The sequence below is a fragment of the Arabidopsis thaliana genome, chromosome 4, assembly GCF_000001735.4.
Source record: "Arabidopsis thaliana chromosome 4, partial sequence".
NCBI lineage: Eukaryota > Viridiplantae > Streptophyta > Magnoliopsida > Brassicales > Brassicaceae > Arabidopsis > Arabidopsis thaliana.
The window spans coordinates 2,263,923-2,288,526 of record NC_003075.7 but is presented as its reverse complement, the minus strand read 5'-3'; the positions used below and the strand labels follow the sequence as shown (position 1 = coordinate 2,288,526).

Sequence of the window (24,604 nt, the reverse complement as noted above, 5' to 3'; positions counted from 1 at the left end):
AAGAAACAGAACAACAAGTAAACACTTGTTTTTTCTTTGTAACAAGAGGCTTCAATTTCCAACATGGTATCAGAGCCCTACTGATTCAAGGGCCAAACATTTCAAGTAAAGAGTTTAATAAACACGAGAGAGTTATGGAGATGGTGTCACACATTGTGACTCCAATCTTCAACAAAGAGAATTATGGTTTTTGGCGCATCAAGATGAAAACAATTTTCCAGACAAAGAAACTGTGGGAAATTGTTGACGAAGGAGTTCCAAAACCACCCGCAGAAGGAGATCATAGCCCTGAAGCAGTGCAACAAAAGACACGATGTGAAGCAGCATCCTTAAAGGATCTAACCGCTTTGCAAATTCTTCAAACTGCCGTCTCAGATTCCATATTTCCGAGAATCGCCCCTGCATCAAGCGCACTTGGAAAGCCTTGGTATTGGAATTTCAAGGATCACCACAAGTCAGGATGATAAAGCTTCAATCTCTTAGAAGGGAGTATGAGAATTTGAAGATGAAAGAAAGTGACAATATCAACACTTTCATGACCAAGTTGATTGAGATGGGAAATCAACTGAGAGTTCATGGAGAAGAGAAATCAGACTATCAAATAGTGCAAAAAATCCTAATTTCTCTTCCGAAAAGATTTGACATCATAGTGGCTATGATGAAGCAAACGAAGGATCTGACTTCGTTGTCCGTAACATAGTTGATAGGCACATTGAAAGCACACGAGAAGCGGGTAGAGATGCGAGACGAATGATCAACGGAAGGAGCGTTCTATGGAGAAAACAAACGTGAAGACAAGCGTCAAACGCAGGCTGGGAAATGGTGTGACGTTTGCGAACGTAAAAATCACAATGAGAGTGATTGCTGGATGAAGAAGAACAAAGGTGTTCTTTCGCAACAAGTGGGGAACAATGAGAGAAGATGTTTCGTGTGTAACAAACCGGGACATCTAGCAAAGAACTGCAGACTTAGAAGGACCGAGCGAGTGGATCTAAGTCTAGAAGAAACAAATGATGATGAGGATCACATGCTGTTCAGTGCAGTCGAAGAAGAAACATCATCAAACGTGAATGATGAGACATGGCTAGTTGACAGCGGATGCACTAACCATATGACCAAGGAAGTTAAATACTTCATCACTCTTGATCAAAGTGTAAAGGTACCGATCAAAGTGGGGAATGGTCAACATGTAATGACGGCAGGAAAAGGAAATATCCAAGTGATGACAAGCCAATGAGAGAAGATCATCAAAGAGGTGTTTCTAGTGCCGGGTTTAGCAAGAAATCTGTTGACTGTTTCTCAAATGGTATCCAAGGGATACAGAGTCTTATTTGAAGACAACAGATGTCTCATCAACGATCCTCAAGGAAGAAGGATACTGGATATGAAGATGATGCAGAAGAGTTTTCCATTGAGATGGATAAAGGCGAACACAAGTGCTTTACTAGCAAGTGAAGAAGGAGTAAACAAGGCAAGGTTCGAAGAACTAAGGAGGAAGCTTGGAGTAAGACCGAAACTCAATTAAGGGGGAATGTTAGTTTATAATTGAGTTTGGTCTATAGGTTATAATTATGTTGTATTAAAAGGTGTTTGTTAGAGTCGTGACTTTTAGATTAGGTTGTGCCGTTTATCTTAGAGAGAAAGAGACAAAACTCTTCACTTGTTGTGTCTATTTGTTTTCTATTTAAACCTTTTGTATCGTGATGAAACGAACAAGTTCTCCATTCAATAAAAGTCAGTTTCTCTTTTGCTCTGTGTATTTCATAAGAAACAGAACAACAAGTAAACACTTGTTTTGTTCTTTGTAACAAGAGGCTTCAGTTTCCAACAAAATTTACATTAAACGTCTAAGTTGCTGACATAGATGCATGAGCTGACATGACGGAGCTAGAGTGGTTGATGTGACGTGCCAAGAAGCTTTGCTGACTTGGCATGGTAATTAAAGACGAAAGTCAGTTGAGAAGATTTGATGAATATTTTTTTCAACAAATAAGGAAAGAGATAAACTTGAATATCAAGGAGGATCTCGAACAAGGAAAGAGATAGGCTTGAATATCAAGGAGGATCTCGAACAAGGAAAAGAAATAGGCTTGACGATTCAAGAAAGATCCCGCTCATTGATTCTCGGAGATCCTAGGGATTAGGGTTAGCGAGAATAGCATAAATATTCTATGAGTAGGCATTGAGCCGCCTAACCACACTAGAATATTGCCATACGTGTAAAGCTTTCGAAGCTTAGCAAAAGCTTAGAAAGTGGGTGTCTGTAATCTCTCCTCTTCACATGCGTGTGATAAGAAACATAGGAGCGATTAGGCTTAGATTTGTTCTTAGTCGGGGTTAATCATTAGGGTAGAATAGATCAAATAATTGCCGAGATAATAAAATCCTTCTAAAAGATTTATTATTAATAAGAATAAAGAAAAAACGTTTGTTTGGCGCGTTCCAAACAAAATCAGCGTGTTGTGTATCCTCTATACCCTCTTAATTGGTATCAGAGCGGACACTTGGTAAAAGAAGTTGTGAATCTGTTCAACAGGTGAGATCTTGCGACAAGGGAAGGAGAAAGCACAACGGTTCATTGCGATACCTAAGCCACTGAAGCTGGATGCTGAGCATTACGGGTATTGGAAGGTGTTGATCAAGCGATCGATTCAAAGTATCGACATGGATGCATGGTTTGCAGTAGAAGATGGTTGGATGCCTCCTACCACAAAGGATGCAAAGAGAGACATTGTTTCGAAATCAAGGACTGAATGGATTGCGGATGAGAAGACAGCAGCCAATCACAACTCTCAGGCACTGTCTGTGATTTTTGGATCTTTGTTAAGGAATAAGTTCACTCAGGTTCAAGGATGCTTATCAGCAAAGGAAGTATGGGAAATTCTGCAAGTCTCATTTGAATGCACCAACAATGTGAAGCGTACTCGTCTGGACATGCTTGCGTCAGAGTTTGAGAATCTGACCATGGAAGCTGAAGAATCCGTGGATGACTTCAACGGCAAATTGAGCTCCATCACACAAGAGGCTGTTGTCCTAGGAAAAACGTACAAGGACAAGAAGATGGTGAAAAAATTTCTCAGGAGTCTACCAGACAAGTTTCAATCACACAAGTCAGCGATTGATGTATCTTTGAACTCAGATCAATTAAAGTTTGATCAGGTTGTTGGGATGATGCAGGCGTATGATACTGATAAGGAAGAAATTCTCAACAGCTACGCAACCTATTTTGGTGCCATTGAAGATGATGACCACACGGTTGAGGAAGATGCTCAGATGGGAACGATCAAGAGTCTGATACTGATTCAGAGTGATTCTGAAAAAGAAGGAAAATAAGGAGCTCATTTCTGAAAAGGAAATCTTGATGGAAAAAGTTTCTGCACTTGAAAGGAGCATGGTGAAGAGAGAATCAAATCCAAGGATTGGAGAAACAGCTAGAAGACCAACCGAGAAACATCAAGATGCTGAGTAGGGGGACTAAAGACTTGGATAAGCTCCTGACTGTTGGAAGAACTTCAAACGTTACTTGGCGTCTTGGATATGATGGATCAAGTTCAAAAGGAGGAACGCGTTTTGTCAAAGGGACAACTTCAGATGAGAAATCTGATGATATCAAACCAGTAAAAGCCCACCGCAAGGATGCACCCTCGAAGGCTCGAAAGGCGTTGACCAGGAGTATGCCTACTCAGAACTGGAGGCAGTCAGATTATTAGGTTGATCACAATCATCTGAGGAGCAGAAGAACAGGATGTTGGTATTGCGGAAGTCAGAAACACTACAGAGCTGATTGTTACAGCTGAATCGTGTTACGCAAGTCAGGCACCACAAGCAGCACCACAAGAACGATAAGCAAGGGAATCAAGTCTACATAAAGAAAGATGATCTTTATCGTAACTGTGGATATTCATGTACCTCAAATAAGGTTATGAATAGAGCTGTTCTTGTTAACAACTTTGCTAAGTCTGGTTATGTGAAGGCAAGGACGAGGTCAAAAGCAAGAGTTAGTCAGTCGAGTGTCAAACAACTGAGCAGAAGAACGAGGAACTGTTGGTACTGTCGTGACCAAGGACACATCACAGGTGGTAACCATTACATGTGGAAATCATCCAATCCACATTCAAAGGAGTTCGTTCAAAGAGGTATTCTGAATCCGAAGTACCTACATAGTCAGGACTTGGTCACTAGTAGCAAGTTGCAGCAGTCTAGTAAGTATTCAAATCACATCCCACATGAAGCTATGGGAAGGATTCGGGGGGAGAAAGTTACCAAGCCTGCTGGTGGCGGATGAATCAGGAACTGAATCTGATGGTGTTTGTACATGTCTTTGTACATATCTGGAGTCAAAGTGGATGAGTCTCTGTACATATCAGGAGTCGCAGTGCCTGAATATCATTATAAGAGTCTGATGCAGTGCAAGATGCTGACTGGGCTGGATCCGTGGAAGTTTCGCTGAAGTACAAGTGGTGGATACGTTTTCATGGGTAGCAACATGGTCTCGTGGTAGAGTAAGGAGCAGAATATTGTGTCTCTATCCATTACTGAAATAGAGTACCTTGCTCTAAGGAGTTGCTACACTCAAATCATGTGGATGAAACAAATGGTAGCGGACTATGGTATGATCTCTGATTCTTTACTAATTTATTGTGATAATCAAAGTGCAATAAACATAGGAAATAATCTTGTTCAACATTCACGCACTAAGCATATTGATATTCTACACCATTTCATCTGTAAACTTGTTGAGGCGAAACTGATAGTAGTTGATCATGTGAGTACTGAATATCAACTATCTGATTTGTGTACCAAAATCTTGGACTTTAATAGCCTCAGTGATCTGAGAAAGTTAATTGGTGTGCCTGAGATCTAATTTGTTTCGTGAGATGTGTTGATCTAAGACAAGAGCAAAAAATGCAAGAACAGGCTATGGAAATCCGAGGATGAATAGAAGATCAACACTCTGTGAATAAAGGTGTGTGGAAAATAGCATACTGTCATGCTGATTCTATAGTCAGCTGTAAAACGTTGTCGTCTAACAAAGGTCAAAGCGCTGAGAAGATCAATGTATTGTGCAAACCAAACTAAGGGTATCTAAAGCCTAATTTGGTGTCAAATGACCATCATGCACTGATATCAGCAGTTGAGAAGTCAAGTGATGCTGCTAATATGAAACTGATAGATCAACCGGGATCCAAAGTTTAAAAAAAGAAAAGAAAAAAAAGGAGAACCCTGTTGTATCTAAATCTAAGGAAGTGTGGAAATGAAAACATCACACTCCTGATTCTTTGAGCAATCTCCAAAGGAAAATTCCAGCTGCCTGTTATACGTTGAGCCGATCTACTGGAATTGAAGGCATGATAGTGTGAAAGACTAGCCACTGTATCCAGAGTTGATCTATCAAAGATCTGAGTGGTTATGGTAGCTTCTTGCTGAGTTCTGAACAAGTGGTTGGCACGGAACACGGAACAGATCTCAAAGGTATAAAAATGTTTTGAATCCAACTTACTGTACTCACATGTTTCAATAACTTTCTGGGTCACTAAATTCTGTTCATGAGTGAATGGTTGTTCGCTAAATGATTTTTAATCTGAACTATGCTAACATGTGATATTGATCAATGGGATGATATGAATCAATGGGATTATTTGCAAGTATGCACTAATGTTTTTGTTTAGTGTTTCAGGCTCTAATTATTTTAGGTATTCAGCCTAAGCCCATTTGTTTTGAAGGCCCATGAACAAATTAAGCCCATTACTTAATGTCTACGTTGGAGGGAAAAAGAGTTAGGGTTTCTCATGTCAAATTAAACCTGCCTAGGGAGTCGTTTATTCGAAGACTTGTGCTCAAAGAGAATCAAGTTGAAATCTTTCTTGAAGATGAATGCGATTTTCTGTGGACTTCAACGGCTCGTGCAACAAAGATCTGTGACACCGTCGCCGAACCTGTCAGAAGCAGCCTCTGAAGAGCATCCATCGCAGTCTCTGAAAGCTGAAGAGGAAGAAAATCAAAACAGAGCTATGGTGTTGTATGCTGAGCCCGAACCAACATCTCTCAGATCTGAGCTTCCAAACAATGAGAACCAAGATGAACAGGCGGCCCACCGGTGATTGTGGAACTGCCTGACGTGTGTGAATCTTCTGTTGTTCATGAGCATAGATCTGAGACACCCATTCAAGCTGAGACCAGAAACAAGACTTGTGATCAAGTTCCATAACTCAACAACAAGAATCCTCAAGTAGTGCAGATCTCTGATGCATCTGAATCAGCACAAGCTGTTGACTCAACAGATCTGTCTGTGTCCTCGCGTCTGCTGAAAAGAAAACAGTTTGCTGTTGTGGAGAGGATAAAAAGACAGAAGACTAACGATAGGAACGAAGCTGCTAGTTCAAGTGTTGTTGATAAAGATGGCTTTGACCGCTTGCGATTTATCTCTCATGATGCTAAGAAGAGGTCGAAGGTGATTCTGTCAAGGTATGTGTGCGAGGAATGGAGTACAAATTCTCTCCTGCCAAGATCAACGCTTCGTTTGGTCTGCAATTAGTTGATGCCAGAGCTCTACAGGTGCAAATTGCTAGTCTGATTGATGATGAGGTCACCAGCTATCTGACTAACGGACAAGTGAAGGTTCTTCAGAGTCTTCCGATGAGCACCTTCTCGGAGAACTGTAGGAAGCTTTTCAAGTTCTCGTGCAGAAATTGGTCTCCAACGACCAGCGAGGGATATGCAAGTATACACAGGGTTTTGCTTATGTATCGGATTGCACACAAGTTGGCTTTTGACTTTGGGCAGATGGTGTATGAGCATATTGTGCATCTTGCTTTGAAAGTTGAGGCAAAGTTCTATTCTGCAGCTTGCTTTGAAACCTGAGGCAAAGTTCTACATTCCGTTTCCGAGTCCTGTGTATCAACTTCTTCAGATGCAGCATCCTGTGAAGTTTGTTGAGAAGCCAGAGCCCTTAGTCCAGACTAAGAAGAAGACTGCAAAGAAGCCATCAACCCAAGGAGTGCAAGCTGGTGACTCCACTGATGGTTCAGAACATCGTAGAGCAATGAAACTGGCCATTGAAGTTCTGCAGACTGCTTTAGATGCAAGTAAGTGTTTTTCTGTTTTCCTTTGAAATATTATATCTCAGCTAATGATGTTTGTGTGATTTTTGACTAAGTCATGCACTTAAGCAGGAGGAGATGTGTCTGAATCTGATGATGGGAGAAACTAATTTAAGGGGGAGCTTGATGTTTTTAACGTTTAAAATCTTGTTTTTGACAAGCTTGTTTTTATTTCACACCATGCTTTTATTTTTGTTCTTTTTGAACTGATGATATGTATCCTCTGAAAACTTGGGTCTGTAATAAGTTAAACACAGCTGCTTGGACGAATCTTATCTTTTGATAGGTATGCTAGAAACGTTTCTAGATTTTGTCTTGTTGCTGTGTTTGGGTTTCCTTCTGTTTGACTTTCAGGTCTCGTCAAGGAGATTGTTTGATTCAAACAGCTGGTGGAAGCAAACCCGGTTTGGCTGCAGTAGTCTGAGAAGTGGATGGTCATCAAAGTGTGTTACGATACACTGATTTCAGGTAAGTATTTCTAACTACTTGTCCTAATGTAGATCTTCTGTAACTAGTTGTTTTTAACTTAGTTATGCACTCAAGCAGGGGGAGATGACTCTGGTTTATAGAATGCTTGATTGTGGGGGAGTTTGACAGACTGCTGACTACTTAGTAATGTTCATAGTTGACTGATTACTTGATAAGTATTGTTGACTAATTACTAGTTGAGCAGTGTTCACTGTTTATGTGGGAGACTTGTTTGAATTTGATTCGTTTTGAGTTTAGACATAGTTTCACTGCCTGTTGTTAGAGTTCGTTGGTAGAATTCTTCTGAGTGATGTAAACGGTTAAGAATTTGATTTTCGCTGTTATTGATGTTTTGCGTTCTTAAGATAGTTCTCATATGAACAAGCTTTTATCTATAGCTAGATATTGCTTGTTCTGTTTATCTTTGTTTGGTTTGTTTAGTATCTTTTCAAGTTGAATCAGAAGGATGCTTGAGTATCAAACTAAGTCAAAAAGGGGGAGATTGAAGATGCAGATTCTGACAACAACGAGCTGATGGACATCAGAGAGCTGTTGGATATCAGGAAGCTGCATCAAATCTACATCAAACGTCTGAGTTGCTGACATGGACGCGTGAGCTGACATGGCGGAGCTGGAGTGGTTGATCTGACGTGTCAAGAAGCTTTGCTGACTTGGCATGGTAATTAAAGACGAAAGTCGGTTGAGAAGATTTGGTGAATATTCTTCTCAACAAATAAGGAAAAAGATAGGCTTGAATATCAAGGAGGATCTCGAACAAGGAAAGAGATAGGCTTAAATATTAAGGAGGATCTCGAACAAGGAAAAGAAATAGGCTTGACGATTCAAGAAAGATTCCGCTCATTGATTCTCGGAGATCCTAGGGATTAAGGTTAGCGAGAATAGCATAAATCTTCTAGGAGTAGGCATTGAGCCGCCTAAGCACTCTAGAATATTGCCATACGTGTAAAGCTTTCGAAACCTAGCAAAAGCTTAGAAAGTGGGTGTTTGTAATCAGGCGGGTGATAAGAAACAGAGGAACGATTAAGCTTAGATTTGTTCTTAGTCGGGGTTGATCATTCGGGTATAATAGATCAAATAATTACCTAGAGAATAAAATCATTCTAAAATATTTATTATTAATAAAAATAAAGAAAAAACGTTTGTTTGACGCGTTCCAAACAAAATCATCCTCTATACCTTCTTAATCTATTTTTGCAACACACTTAAGACCACGTCGAATAGTTCTCTATCTGTAGCATGCCGAAACTTCTCATAAGGTTTATATCAGTAATTTGTAATAGTGTACTTTCTCTACTAATCGACTATTATATGTCTATATCTGATTAGAAACATTTATACTATTGAATATTGGACTAAGAAATTACTACAAATAAACATATAATAAAGAGTTTATATGTTTCAATAGAAAATAGAATTCAATATAGTTGCGCAAAAAAAAAACAAAGAATTCCATACATAAAATGCAAAATAAGTCTCAAAAGTCTAGTGAGTGTTAAATAAGTTAAATAGTTTTGTTTTCTATTTTTATATATTTTAGAAAACTTTGACTAAGACATGCGCAACCTATAAATTTGTCTTAATATTGTTGATGTATCACCATCCACATTTAAATACACGTATAGTATCTTTTAAAAACAAATATATGCATTTTATTCTTTCACTAAGGAAAGCTGACTGAAGAAGACCAAAGCAGATTTTAGAACCTCACAAGGGTTTGGTCATCTTCTACCTTCTCACATATGTGCATTAAAATCTAATAGCCGTATAGAAAGGGTAAACATTTAGAATTAGCGATTTAATCACTTGGTGTGTAAACTGTACCCTTTCAATACGGTTATAAGTTATACTTTTTGTCTCCAAGTAACCCCACCACATGCTTTCAATACGACTATGTTGTTTTTGTTTAATACTCAATCAGCCTCATAATTCCTTGAGGTTTAAAGTTTTTGCATAGTGATTAAAAAATATATTTGATTTTTGTTGATTTCTAACCTACAATATTATTTATTATCTATCTAAATATGATCAAACAATCCTAAAACAATCTGTAAAATACAAATCATCAAAACCAATTAAAAAATAGTAATTTTAGATTTTAAATTAAAACATTATCTAATTTTAAACAAAATATTTTTAAAACATTTAAAAAAAAAGTCAAGGACATATTAGCTTCATTATTTTGAATCTTTTTTAAACATTATAACTTTTTTAATATTTGACAGTTTTGTTGTCTAAAATTCTCATAACTCTTTTTTGATTCAATGAGATAAAAAAAATCAATTTGATGGGAAAATGACTAATTTGATGGGCACTCAACATCGTCAGTACAGTTTTATGGACAGAAATGACGTACTTCAATTTTAATAATTCATTTTGGGATCTTTTTCTATTTGAACACTGTCAAGTACTTTTTTTTAAACAAGGTCCAATGCTTGTTTTTCCTTAAACGTCTTAAACATTTTAGAAACATATAATACCCTTTTTCCATTTTTGTGTAAATCAGAGTCTTCGATAATAGAAGATAAAAAGATCAATTTGATGGACATTCAACATCGTCAATACAATTTTATGGACGGAAAATGATGTACTTGATAAACTTTAATAATTCTTTTTGGAATTCTTTTTTCTGTTTGAGCAAATATTTGAACAAGGCCCGATGCCTTTTTCCCCCTTAAACTTCTTAAACAAAGTCCAATGTTTTCAATTTGTGTGTAAATCAGAGTCGTCGGATAATGGAAGTTTGTCAACTATAACAAATAGATAACTCTGCTGAGACGTGTGTCACGATGTAGCATTGCATACAAGCCTCTCACACAATTGAATTAATATCAATCGGACCAATTTCAGCTTCATCCCTCAAAACTGTTACGGATAAAGATAGTTTCCGATTAATATGTTCACTAATATTCTTTGCTTGTATATCAAGTCTTGTGTAAACTATATATAGTATAATCTGTTTTGGGGGCGGGCACAAGAAGCTTTAAACACAATCCTCTCTGATTTTAGTGATGATCCTAATCTATTCGGTCGAGACGCCCCACCGGTCTTTAATGATGGAAAAGGTGAAGGTATAACTTGTAATCCGGCTATACATATATAATTGTTTTGTTGATTTGTTTTAAGAATTTGGAATTTGCTAGTTCGTTAAAATAGTTTATGTCTTGTATACCATTGTGTTTAGACATACTGGTTCTATTTAAGTAGCATAATACATACATTTGCTGAAAGATGTTCATTTTGTTTCAGGTGTGGTCTCTGCTTTCTTTGATGTGAAATACGAAGGAGACAAGCTGTTTATTGGCAGAGTATTTAAGTCCAAGTCTGATTGCAAGATTAAGATAGCTATACACGCCATCAACCGCAAGTTTCACTTCAGAACTGCACGTTCTACTCCAAAGTTTATGGTGTTGAAATGCATCTCGAGGACTTGTTCATGGCGGGTGTATGCCTCTAAGGTTGATTCTTCTGACAGCTTTCAAGTGCGGCAGGCAAATTAGAGACACACATTCACAATTGATCAAAGGCGTAGATACCACCATTTAGCAACAACTCAAGTAATAGGGGAACTTATGCAATCGTGCTTTCTTGGTATTAAAAGCGGGCCAAATGTTGTTGTGATTTGGAAGTTCCTTCTTGACGACTATCATGTTAGTATATCCTACTGGAAAGCTTGGCGTGCTAGAGAGGTGGCAATGGAGAAGTCATTAGGATCTATGGCCGGCAGCTACGCACTAATCCCCGCTTACGCTGGGCTACTTCAGCAAGTAAACACAGGGAGTATGTGCTTTACAGAGTATGACGATCAGCCAAATGGTCCACACCGTTTCAAATACCAATTCATAGCCTTCACAGCTTCTATTAAAGGCTATGCATACATGTGGAAGGTCATTGTCGTTGATGGAACATCTATGAAAGTAGATACGGTGGTTGTCTCATATCAGCATGTTGCCAAGATGGGAATTTTTAGATCTTCCCAATTGCTTTTGGTATCGTTAACAGTGAGAATGATAGCACTTATGAACGGGGGTTTTCAGCGGCTCAGCATTATAGCTCCAGACAATCCTGATTTAATGTTTATATCTGACCGACATGGTAGCATATACATGGGCTTGAGTAAGGTGAGAAACAACATTGCTTTGAAGCATTGTGTTATATAGTATACCGCTAGATATGTACTTATTCTACATATAGAATCTGGTTCACAATTGACAAGTACTGTTTGATTTTTTGTCTTTGGCATCAGGTCTATACCCAAGCCAACCACTCTGCTTGTACTGTTCACCTTTGGCGGAATGTCAGACATCTCTACAAGCCAAAAAGCCTCTGCTGACTAATGTCTGAAGCTGCACAAGCGTTTCATGTCACTGATTTCAATTGGATTTTTCTCAAGATACAAAAATTAAACCCAGGATGTGTTGCCTATTTAGTTGATTTGGGTACGTTTGTTTTACTCTTTATTATTATATTGTTCAGCTTCCATATAGTTATAGTAAAGTGGTTGACATGATTGTAAATTACATAACCATGTATGTTGTAACGTGTATAGAGTTTTCAGAATAGACCAGAGTGCATTCAAAAGGTCGGCGTTTCAATATTATGGATAGTAACATATGTGAGTCATGAAACAACGTTATTAGAGAGGCACGCGAGTACCCGCTTATTTGCATGCTTGAGTACATAAAAACAACTTTGATGGATTGGTTTGCTATTAGAAGGGATCAAGTTGAAGACTGCCCTACCACTTTATCTTCGAGAGTGCAGGAAAGAGTATAGGAAATCTATCAAGCCGCCATGTCAATGTCTGTTAAGCCGATTTGCAACTTTGAGTTCCACGTCCAAGTTCGGACTAGTGAATGTTTTATTGTCAAATTGGACGAGTCTATTTGTTCTTGCTTGGAATTTCAGGGTTTAGGGATACCTTGTGCTTACGCAATAGCCGCTACTGCTCGGCTTGGAGTTCTTACAGATTCGTTAGCACCAAACGAATATTTTAGTGAGTTAGTGAAGCTAAGTTACGAGGAGAAAATCTATCCAATTCACTATGTTGGTTGGGAGGACGCACCCGTAATTACTTTAGGAACGACAAGGGAGGAGCATCCATCATTTGTTAGGTAGCCACCTTGGAGACCAAGGAAAATAAGAATATTATCTCGTGGTGAATTCAAGGCAAGTTCAGAACATTAAAAGAGTACATAGTCCATTCTATTTTTTAAAAGCTAACAGCTTCTATACTTCTAATTTGCAGCGCAAGAAGTCTAGTTCCCAAAGGAGGTGTTCACGTTGTTGTGGTGTTGGCCACAACAAAGCCTCCTGCCGTAATGCTATAGAAAACGTTAACTACTGCTATGGGGTGTTATAAGGTGTTATGAAGTAACTTTCTGGTTTGGGCACAATAATGGTTGTTCCCGCCTACTTTGCGGAAGCGGGTTTATTTACTTTTCCTAATGCAGGCTACAATACATTTTTCAAAATAGTTTGGTATAGCCAAATGTGGTGTATACCTTACTATTTTACTTTTCCTACAATTCGTATATATTTGTGTTGGTTTCTTGAATTCCGATGTAAGTATGCAATGTCTTGTAACACCGCTTTTGAAATGTATATATAAGAAACCTCACAATTTGTGTATTTCCCCTTCTTTGGTCCGTAATCTGCTTCATTAAGATTCCATTATTGTACTATTTGAAAATAATCAGCAAGTTTTGAATCCTAAATGTAAGTTGTACTCCAAATATTATGGTGCTTCAATTAAAATCTTATTATTTTCATGTTGCCTGTATATAAGTAACTCTGTATAATCTACTAAGTAGTCACGTAAAGTAGACGATATTTTTTTTCTTCGGGGAAGGCGTTGTATTCCTATTTTTAAGCAGGATAGTGTTTGTATAAATAGCATATAATCCACAAATTACACTAGCCTCCAACAAAACAGTACAATGTAAATAGCAAACATCGCTATTAATTGTTGAATTTAAAAACAAAGAGTCACAGATTACATAAGAACCTTCGGGTTTGGTTGCCAGCTTTTGCACTTGTAAGACTCAAGCAGTACGTGTTTCTGGAGACAAGGCATTGAACATTTTGATAGCGTACTGTTTAGCTGCCCCTCGCATCTTCTCTTCGTCTAGTTTAGCACAATAGTCCATGGCGTTAACTGAATGTAGCTCAAGTAAGATCACACACGCAATTCCAACAAGGCCTGAAAAACACACGTGAAATATATATGTCATCCAGTCAAATATAAAACACTTAGCAAAACTCAATCATGGAAGACAAACATACCTAATGACGAAACATTGAACTGTAAGTTGGGTCTACTCATTGTCATAGGATCGAGCCTCTGTGTTAGCATTCTCCCGTTTACACCATGGTTTCGAATAAGGTACAGGAGCATGATTATTATGTGTTCTATGTACTTCGCCACATGCTCGTCGTTCAATACTTCCCTCTTGCAGTCTAATACAATGACTTCCCATTTCTTCAAATTGATGACAAGCCCAACCCAATGCTGCCTCTCGACCTGCATTCGGCAGTAGATGACATCAACCTCATCAAACCATTTCGGCTGCACCATGAATGGGACTCTTGTAAGTGTGGGGAAGTAAAAAGCACTCTTATCTGAAGCTGCACAAAATTTGTTGTACTGGCGTCGTAGCTCTGACAAGAAACGTGACGGTAGAAAATCAAAACGCAACAACTTCTTTTTATCCAGCCGCATCTGGATGAACCTCACTAACAGATCTGGTCCTTGTGGAAGTCAGTTTTTTTATTAGCACACACCATTAATATTGGTAGGCCTACTAAAGAAGCAGTGAGCACACAGTTTTATTTGAAACAACACTGATTGCATGTATAACTTACTGATTCATCTAGTAGTGTCTGTGCCTCGTAAATAGTTAGAAATTCAGTATTCTCCATTACAACGCCATCAGCCAGAGCATAAGATCTACATGGTACCATATACCAGCAAGTTAGTTGCGATAACAAATTAGTTATTCTGAATATATAGGGCCTGTAATTACACTCTCCGTTCCATTTTTTTAAGAAAACATTTCACTCTCTCTGGACTTGGAACAGCAAACGGGTCAAACGGACCAATAAAAGATGGTGGTGGATTTGGAGGTATCTTCTCCCATTTTCCAGGCCTAACAACATGAACTTTAGTCGACCCTCTAACAGCTGTTTGCCGCTGCTGTACCGGAATGGTAGGCCGACTCTCTCTTCTGTTGGACATGACGGGACTGTCCCTAATCCGGTTGCTTGACCGCAACACTGTGACTTTTCTGGGAGATGTCTTCTTCTTTCCTTTTGGAGGTAACCTGCTGCTGTCAGCCACAGTTTCTTGCGGTAGGCCCAACAAAACATTAGGGGCAATAACATCACAATCATCATCCAAGTGCTCTTCTGCATTAACATCCTGCATACATATACCCATGTAAATAGTTCAGCATATCTACATCATTTAACTTAATTTAACATCTTTGTCATGTCTTACCGGGTTGTTTGCATGCAATTCTTCTGTGTTTCCAATCTGTCAAATTCAATTAGTAAAGTAAGTGTTCATTCCAAAAACACAAGTGCTAGTGGAGTAAATATACAGACAGATATAGTAATACCTTAGTGCTTGACACCTGGTCCTTCTCTTTAACTCTTTTAAGTGGCCGAGTAGATTGGGCGTCCATATCAGAACTAGATTTTTTTTTCCGTCTTTTCTGACTAGCATCGTCACCTCGGACCTAATAGTACATCACATTTATATGTAATATTTATTCATTAAAACAAGTGAGGAACAATTTTTACCGTATGCTAACCTCCTTAAGAGTGTCAGTCTTGATGCCATCTAACACACCTAATCCACCAATTATGCCACAAACACCCGCTACACTGTCACTTCCACCAGCTAGCCCAATCTCAGGTTCATCCGGCTGGGAACCAACATGCGTATGCCCTGGCTGGTCAAAGCTTCTATGTTCCTGTTTCATGAATTACAATTGTAACATAAGCATATTATGTCACTGAAAATGGAATGGAACATATATGGTCAGTTTTCCAAAACATATACAGCAAATCAAAGTAACCAAACCTTTGTAGAGCAGGACTCTGCTACACATTTGTTGGATTCCCCTTTTTGAGCCTTCTGTCTATTTTGCCCACTTACCACTTCCCTAATAGATTCAGTAATCATTTCCACCAATTCTTTCTTATGCTTATCTAGTTTAGTATCAAAGTAGGCCTTCAATTCAACTGTGTTCGCCTGTTGAATCTTGAGAAAACTTTACTCAAATTCATCAGGTGCCTCTTTGATCAATGCACTACTACTGTTTTGCGTTTCCCCAGCAATCGGGACATCATGCTGCAAATCTTCTCCAGCCAGAAAATTGCCATCATCTTTCTGTGTTTGTCTATCATCAACAAGAAAATCAGCATCCATGCCGTCTTCACATTCACCGGTTGCACCCTCTTGTCTCTCTTCCATAGCACCACCTGGGACATCAGCCTCCATCTCCTCTTCACCATCACTCTTAGACGGATTCATACCTTCATCTGCAAGGAACTCATCATCAGATGGTTGTACAACATCACAAGCGTCCACGCCACCACTCAAACTATTATGCTTGAATGGGTGCTCCTTCATTAATAAGGACAGCAAGTGTGATACTTCTTCATCATCCTCCTCATCACAGAAAGATAAGTCGATATCTCTTGCAAGTAGTTCTTCATTTAGTAGTGATGTGATCCGGTCTTACAATATAAAGTTGAATTGGATAGTTAAGGCATGAAAACACAATTTAATACCAAAATCAAGTAGCAGTCTATATAACTAAAAAATTACCATGCCATTTTGGTCTATAGTGCGGGCGTCATGCATATTGATTTTCAAGCTCCTTCCTAATACATACTGAACAAGCTTCTCAACTGAAATTGTTGGGTCTAGTATGCTGATAACCGAGTCCGACATGTATATGATAGTTGGACATGCGGTAACAGTCACAAGAACTAATGCATGCGGGAACTCTTGTATGGCTGTTGTATCTTGGGCAAGTTCCTTAGTTCATTTAGAAACAAGGTTCTGCCCCAAGGATATTTAAGAAACACAGCAACATCTTTAACCGTCTCTACATGTTAAGGATTGATGATTGTTCGCGCATATGTCGGGCAAAGAATGCCATCAACTATTAGCAGCAAAGCTAGGCGAAACCGAGTTAGCGGGTCTTTGTATTTCTTCTCCATAGAAAGCTTTCCTACAATCTATTTTGAAGTTGGATTTCTCTCTTTACCAAATAGAAACTTGTAGAACCTTGTAGGATTCTGAACCGCTTTCATATTCCCTCTAGTTCTTGCATCCTTCTTTTTGAAACCAGCTTTGCTGCAGTTTAGACCGGTTACTAGCGCAAAATCATCAATGCAAAAGCAAATTGGTTTCCCAGCAAACAACCACCACATCTCGTACTTCTTATCTGTCACTAACTGTCTAGATAGAATGTAATGCAAGAACATTATAGAAAACTGATGCGTCCCCATTTGCAAGATACTCCGAAATTGAGAACCATCCAGCTGTTGCAAATGCTCTTCATCAAGTGCAGCCTTTATAATCTCAATCCACCAAAGTGTAAAATATTTGTTTATCCTCTTTCGACCTTCAGGTTCAGCCCCAAGCCGAAACAAACGCTTTGGCAACTTATCATCCCCCATTTGACAGATACCATGAAATTCAAAGGTAACATTATCACTTATTTGCTGCTTACCAGATGCCCAAAACAGATTTATACAAATCATGTAATCTAAATTGGCAATACATGTTCAATAGCTCACCATATAGGTGGTTAAACTACACATGCAATATGTAAGCATCTTTCCTTTAGTTTCATTAAGATAAACTGGATTACATACACGCTTAACTTAACACTACAATCCGACCTTAACCACAAATGATTGATGTCTGCTAAAACCAAAAAATCACAGAATTAAACACACAAATCAATTCGGGAATCACTAAATTTCAATACTACAGTTCATCAAATCCGAGTTTCTGAGATGCATGCATAGAACTAAAACCAATGATTTGTGACAAAGACAAAATATTTCAACTCATACCTCCGACTTGCTAAAATTTGATAAGAGCAACCACGTTTGTCGATGGAGCACTTCTAATCCACCAATGTTTCCTGAAATTCGCTGTTCGTATAGGAGCCGCCACAAATAGAACCAACTGTACTCGCTTTTCCCTAGCCGCGACTCAAATTCGACGCTTATATAGTCCCCCTCCCCCAAATTGCACAACCGGAAGTTGCTTACTCGACTTCACCGGCACCGGCCCTGTCGCCATTATGCGAAACCCCCAAATCGAAAAATCGGATACCCTTGCCTCGCCACTCTAACCGTGTCGGTCTATATCACTCTTCGAAACTTTCCCGGGTTGCTCGCTTTATGTATACCATGCTTTATATTTGGGTATTGTAAATTCTCTGAAAGAAACAGAATTTATGTTTGGAATTATTACAGAAATTACACCACATATAGTTTCAGGTGTTAGTTTTGCAAATATAACGTTTTTGTTGGTTAGTTTTGCCAATTTCCCTTTTTTCAAAAATGTTGATGAGTCTTAGGTCCAACATTTAAGTCCTACCCAATTCGGTCGAGCCTAATCGTCATACACATGTGAGTTGAGTCATCATCCATTACAATTGACTAACATATGTTATCGATGATTCTGATTAAGGCAAAATTTGAAGAGTTCAAGTATATTTTTAGGGTAGAAAAATAAATTTTAAACGAAACAAAAAATTGGACCGTTATTAGGGTAGAAAAACACATCAAACAAAATATTGGAACTGCAATAAGTCATATTCCCCTTTATAGGCAATAAATGCATCATAATTCTATCAAAGTCGTGGAACGTCATTTTTCAAAGAACGTGAAATCATGTTTCTGCCAAAACTGTAAAATCATGTTATGTTCTAAAACTAGCAAATCCGAGTAATTGCATTTTCTGGCAAAATTTATGAACTCATGAAATCGTGGTTTCAAATAGGGATTTAGCAAAAAACAGGAACTGGGTATACCTGTGCTGGAAGAGCTGATGCACAGGGTCCACCCAAAATTTATCTTTTTTTTATAAGCAAATCTATTATAATTAGGGTCCAAATTTTTTTATAGAACGAAAGATAGGAAATGATGACTATTTCTTTTTTTCGACCCAAAAATCGGACCTGAAACCAAAGCCAAAAATTTAGATTTATCCTATTGGGTCCTAAACTCCTCGACCCAAACAACCAAACAAGAACCCGACACGAACCCAAATATACCCGGATATTTGATTAGAATATCCAAATTTACCGAAAACCCAAAATCTTACCTAAAACACGAGTATTTAATATAAAATTTGGGTATTGGTCTTTAAAATTGGCCCTCTCTAACCAAAAGATCCTTACTTGATTGGGTTTTAGCCGAACCCGATCCGCGTACCCGGATGTCTACACCTAGTTTTAAAGTTTTGGTGCAAAATACATAAGACCTTGAATATAAGGTTTTGGCGGGAAAAATGTATGCATAAAATGTCTTTCAAAATTATGATTTCACGGATTTTGTAGAACGGTAAACAGTATTCTACTATTTTTGGTGAGAATATGGTATTGTACTATTTTTTCATCTATCAAAATAGAGAGAGAGAGAGAGAGAGAGAGAGAGAGAGAGAGAGAGAGAGAGAGAGAGAGAGAGAGAGAGAGAGAGAGAGAGAGAGAGAGAGAGAGAGAGAATCTAAATTTGTGTTCATGTTTGAGAACAGTTCTTAATTTCTGAATTACCTGTTACATCTATTCTTCTAGATTGATTATTAAAATATTCTATAGCTCAATGTCTTTAATTCATAAGTTTAATTGTCAATTTATTTGCATTTTTATTTACAACTCTGAAAACAAAACAAACAACTTTTTTTTTTGTTTTAGCTAAGAACAAGTCCTAAAACTCTTTAGAATATTAACCATGTATATTTACCTTGCGCTTGTATCGAGGAATTACTCGAGCAATCAAACTACATAGTTATACCATCAAATGTAGTTTAATAGTTTAGTGATTTTGATGGGAAATAGATAATTTGTTGTTTCACTGTTTTGGTGAAAGAATATTATTTTAAAATATGATAATATATATAAAGTAAAACTATCTTGGTTATCGTTGTGATTTCTAGATGGAAATTGTGTTGTATATAAACTCTCCTTTAAGTTAAAAATTTAAAACTCATCCAAGATTTTTTGTTCTTAAGTTACATTTTCCAAATGCATCAAGTTATTAAGTCCAACTCATATAATTAAATGTTATTTAACGAATAATGTCTTGTATATGCATCTAGATGCACAAACGAACCACTTCTAATTTTCTTTGATGCTCTTACATTTTTTTCAAATGAATTTTTCTCAAACCTCAGCATCTTTCTTTTGTTAAAAATAAAATTTTAATATATGAGTCAAACTATATGTGTCAATTTGATCTAATCTAATTCATCAACCCTAATAATTTTACTATTTGGATCATAATGAGTTGATGGGTCAGTGAGTTAGTGGATCGTTTGGAGTAAGTTGTAATGGTTTATGGTTCACCATATTAAACCATAAATTATCATACTTAACATCATCATTAGCTTTATTAATATCATCATGATCACCATATAATCATCATCACCTTTATCATCAATTTCTTCAATATAATCACAATATCATAATTTTCCAACCAAAAAATGAGATTCTGTAATTCTTTTGCTAAAGACACTATTTCACAATTTCTCAGATAGTAAAATTGAACAATTTTCTGCCAAAAATAGATGGTTTTCACAAGTTTTCCACCGCAATACGATATCACACTTTTTCCGCTAAAATATTAATCTATATTTTCAGTCATTGATGGTGAATAAGGGATTCATACCTCATGGATCAACCTAACTTATCACATTAATGATTTTATTATTTTGTTCTAAATGAGTTGATTGGTCAAAGAAATTATAAGTAGATGAGTTGATCAGTAATCAGGATCGCCCCTGATCTAAAGCAAGTAAAGCTAGGGCTTTAGGTGCTAATAATATATCATCATTTATAGGACATCAAATACGGGAAAATTATATGTAGCACAGTGACAAAGTTAAGTTTTAAGGTTAACATGAAGTCTTGAGTTTGAGCCAATATTTTGTGGTTTTTGAATATTTTTATATTTAAGTGTTATGGGTTTTAAAAAAAAAACTCATGCTTTAGGTAGCTATGCACTTTGGGCCTGCCTTGTCAATAATATGTAATGGTTTATAGTTAGACAAAAACTTTCATAAGATTATAATTTTTCACATCATAATTATCTTCATACTATCATATCATCATATTATTAACGCCACCGTCATCATCATCATCATCATACCATATTTTCCCCACAAAAACAACCTTCATAAATTTTACGAAAAACAAGGTTCCACAATCTTTAGCCTTACCTTTACCAATAATATGATTAACTATTTGGACACATCTACTTGCAGTACTCTATACAAATATGATGAACATTTTCCACAAACAACGATTCTACAATGTAACTCCATTTCTATAAGAAAAATGATTTCATCTCCCATTTATATTTTATATCACCTACAACTCATTTGTATTCATAGCTTTTTTTAAGAAAATCTAATTTTAATTCAAAATAAATATAATTCAAAGTTCTTTTTGGATGATTATAAATTTATTTATAACCTTTGGTTAAAAATAATAATAATTAATAACAAGGCTATTATTAGAGAAAATATGTTTGTTTTTTTGAGTTTTACTTTATTTTTACAAATATTCAGCATATATAGATTTAATTTTAGAATAAAAATAAAATAAATCTGGTAAGTATTCATTTTAGATTTTAAAATTTATTATGCATATTATTATTAGAGAAAAGAAAATTTGGAGTTGTCAGAAGATAATTATTTCTTAAAATGCAGTTTTATATTTATTTTTAGAGAATAGTAAAATCAAAAATTACACGTGACAACAAAAACATGTACTAGCACTAAATATTTTTTTTAAGGTTATTTTTGGGGAAAATATATAAATATATTTTTATATAAATTATCAGTATGTAGTCTAAAGTTTTATCAAACTAAGAGTTTTACAAGAGACAGAAGAACAATGAGAGGACGGATCGTTAGATCGTACACTAGGTCAAAAGTGCCGCATTGGCGTTGGACAGATGATCTTAATCTCCTTTTTATTCAAGTTGTTGAATTACTTGGTGGCGAAAGAAGTAAGCAATTTTTTTCCATATCGCAAAATTAAAATAAAGACAATTCTTCTAAATAAATTGAGAGAAAAACCAATCGCCATTAAAATAAACAATCTCCTATTTTTCCTTTAAGATACCTCATCTCTCTTATTTTTTATTATTATATATTACACATGATAATATTTTTCTTGATATCATCTTTTAGATTAACTATAATTAATATCAATATTCTCCTTAAATTTGCAGGGGCAACTCCTAAGGTTATTTTGGATTTTATGGATGTGAAAAACCTCCCAATTTCACATGTGAAAAGCCATCTTCAGGTCTTTATAGTTTATACACATAATCAGTTAGCGATATAAGATACGTCTATATACATAACATGTATATGCATTAATGTAGAGTATCATATTTATATTTAAGATAGTATGTAATGAAATAAATATATATTTTTTACTTTTATTAGATGTATAGGAACAAGAAGAAAGAAGAATCTAGAAAAGGTATAAGTAATTATCTTACATTTAAATTAACATTTAATAATTATGTTTGTAGTGTAACGTTGTATATGGTAGTATGTTGATGTTCAACATAATGCATAGTGACTTTATATCCTTTTCATTTATAATTATGCATGCTCAATCCTTTGGCAGAAAGGAGAATGATGCGAGAAATGAGCAGGAGGCAATCTCAACAATACATTCAAATCTACGAAAGTGCTCGAGATGCTACCCAATTTATCCAAAATCAACAAAGGTTCTTATGTTCATGTATTGAGTTAGGTTTTTGTATAATCGATTTTTGATTTGGTAAATAAAACAATTTTTTTTTTCAATTGTTTTGTAGGGTACAATTGGATATTAGTGAGAAGATAACTCCAGTTTTGGGATCAAGTAACAAGTCTCTCTATCAATCTTCAAGTGTATTTTTTCTTCTTCTTCTTTTTTTTCTTACATTAGTATCATGAATGATCATCAACATGTAGATTTGAGGCATATGAAACTAGATAAATATATACTTTTTCTAGGTGAGACTTAATAAAAACAGAGATAATGATGTTGTTGTTGCTTGTGGTGGTGCAATTGGCGAAGAAGAATTGTCCCTTGAACTCACTCTTGGGCGCAAGTACTAAGACAATTTTGCTTTCTATTTTTTTTTAATGCTTGATCTCTATATTATTTAATGCTTATCCCATATACATAATGAGATAGAAAAATAAAAACCAAATAAAATATTATGGTAGTCCTCTTATAATATGCTATAATGTGATTTTTCGTCCATTATATGGGTACACAAATATATTTAGAAATTTATTTAATTATGTTTTACAAGTTCTCAATATATTGCTGATTTTGCTTTTCCTAAGAATATTTATATTTTATTTGGTACAAACCAATATAGCTATTATATGATGTAAGTACATGTCGTTAAATGGTACAAACGTAAAACTACTAAATATTATGTACTGGTCGCAAAATGGTACAAACATAAAACAAACAAGCTTGCTTTGAAGCACAAATAAGTCACCAAAAGAGCTATTTAAATGTTGTTATAAAAAAGGTACTTAAATGTAGTAGAACATTTGACCCAAAAAAAAAGATGTAGAACAATTTTGTTTGCTATTGATATGATCATGGTGAGGAATCAATCCTAATTTCGGCACTTCAAAGATCTGGAGTGGATATTCTCGAAATGGATACGACACACGACTCAAAGACGAGATGATGGATTGAATGACGCCACAAAAGGATGCGGAAAAGCCTTTTGATAAGTCGAGAAAGATCAAAATTCGACATACGAATAGTGAGTTCCATGATCACATCATCTATGATATAAAATTGAAAGCAACTTTGAAAATATTTGGTTGCATTAGATTTTGTTTAGGTGTATATTTAGAAGAAATATGTTTGGAAGAACTATATTAGGTATGTATTTCTATATTTTTTTCTTTGGAGAATTAAAGTGAAAATAGTAAGGAAAATTGCTTAGATTGTATTTCTTAAAAAAAATCTTTCTTATATTTCTATGTAGAGTAAAATAAGAATCAAGTAGAGTAGCAGAAATTAGGAATTGATACTTTATCTGATTAATAAGGAAATATTCCTCTTATATTTATTCACTCATTCAAATAATCCAACTACAAGGCGATAAAAGGCAAAGCTCCAAACGTTTAAGACAACAAAAAGAAAGGCATTCCTCAATGTCAAAACAAAATAGATAAAGTAAATCAACAATGATTCCACGAGAGATTTGAGACAAAGACTAGATTGTGTTTTATCACATGTGAGATCACGGTTAGTCGAACGATCTTCCACGAACAAATCGATGGAAAACATGGTGGTCAGTGTGCATCGACATAGTGATGTTGATGAAGAAATCAAAGCTGTGATTCTCGCCGGCACGAGAAGCTCTATAGGGAGTAGAGCATCATCTAGGATTCGAGAGACTATGGCTTTATAGTCGGATACAGATTGCTTTGTGACACAACTCAGAGACTCGAGATCTCTCTTGTGACAAACAAAATCTTCTTCAAAGAACATGATCCGAAACTTAGTCATGGTGGAAGTTGGATGGTACTTGAAATTGTTAGATGGTATTATCATAGAGGGAAACTTAGGCATAGATTTTCCATGATAACATTCATTCATCCAACAAATTGGATTTGGGAACAAAGGTCGCAACCATAGATGAATCATAAGCCAGAGTTCTCAAAAGATACTTGTTAATCTATATCAACGAAGGTGAATTAGTTCTGAGATGGAGTCGTCGACCAT

The 24,604-nt window shown here is 36.3% G+C and overlaps 1 protein-coding gene and 4 pseudogenes across 5 annotated transcripts; 4 read left to right on the top strand and 1 right to left on the bottom strand.

Annotated features, from left to right (window-relative positions):
• Window positions 1-140: 140 nt before the first annotated feature.
• Window positions 141-4,862, top strand: AT4G04560 (annotated as a pseudogene; the record flags this gene model as incomplete). Its single annotated transcript has 1 exon — window positions 141-4,862.
• A 1,008-nt stretch (window positions 4,863-5,870) lies between these two features.
• Window positions 5,871-7,208, top strand: AT4G04550 (annotated as a pseudogene; the record flags this gene model as incomplete). Its single annotated transcript has 1 exon — window positions 5,871-7,208.
• Window positions 7,209-10,573: 3,365 nt separating this feature from the next.
• On the top strand, window positions 10,574-12,607 carry AT4G04547 (annotated as a pseudogene; the record flags this gene model as incomplete). Its single annotated transcript has 1 exon — window positions 10,574-12,607.
• A 1,023-nt stretch (window positions 12,608-13,630) lies between these two features.
• On the bottom strand, window positions 13,631-17,916 carry AT4G04545 (annotated as a pseudogene; the record flags this gene model as incomplete). Its single annotated transcript has 13 exons — window positions 13,631-13,788; window positions 13,872-14,307; window positions 14,451-14,535; window positions 14,612-15,006; window positions 15,085-15,120; window positions 15,206-15,325; window positions 15,401-15,562; window positions 15,673-15,843; window positions 15,937-16,260; window positions 16,423-16,635; window positions 16,905-17,327; window positions 17,685-17,765; window positions 17,872-17,916.
• Window positions 17,917-21,727: 3,811 nt separating this feature from the next.
• AT4G04555 (Myb family transcription factor) lies at window positions 21,728-22,880 on the top strand. Its single transcript, NM_001340490.1, has 6 exons — window positions 21,728-21,851; window positions 22,077-22,153; window positions 22,297-22,333; window positions 22,484-22,546; window positions 22,677-22,723; window positions 22,858-22,880. Exons 1-5 carry the CDS (start codon window positions 21,737-21,739, stop codon window positions 22,703-22,705), a joined length of 321 nt encoding a protein of 106 aa, NP_001329272.1. The 5' UTR covers window positions 21,728-21,736; the 3' UTR covers window positions 22,706-22,723; window positions 22,858-22,880.
• The last annotated feature ends 1,724 nt before the right edge of the window (window positions 22,881-24,604 follow it).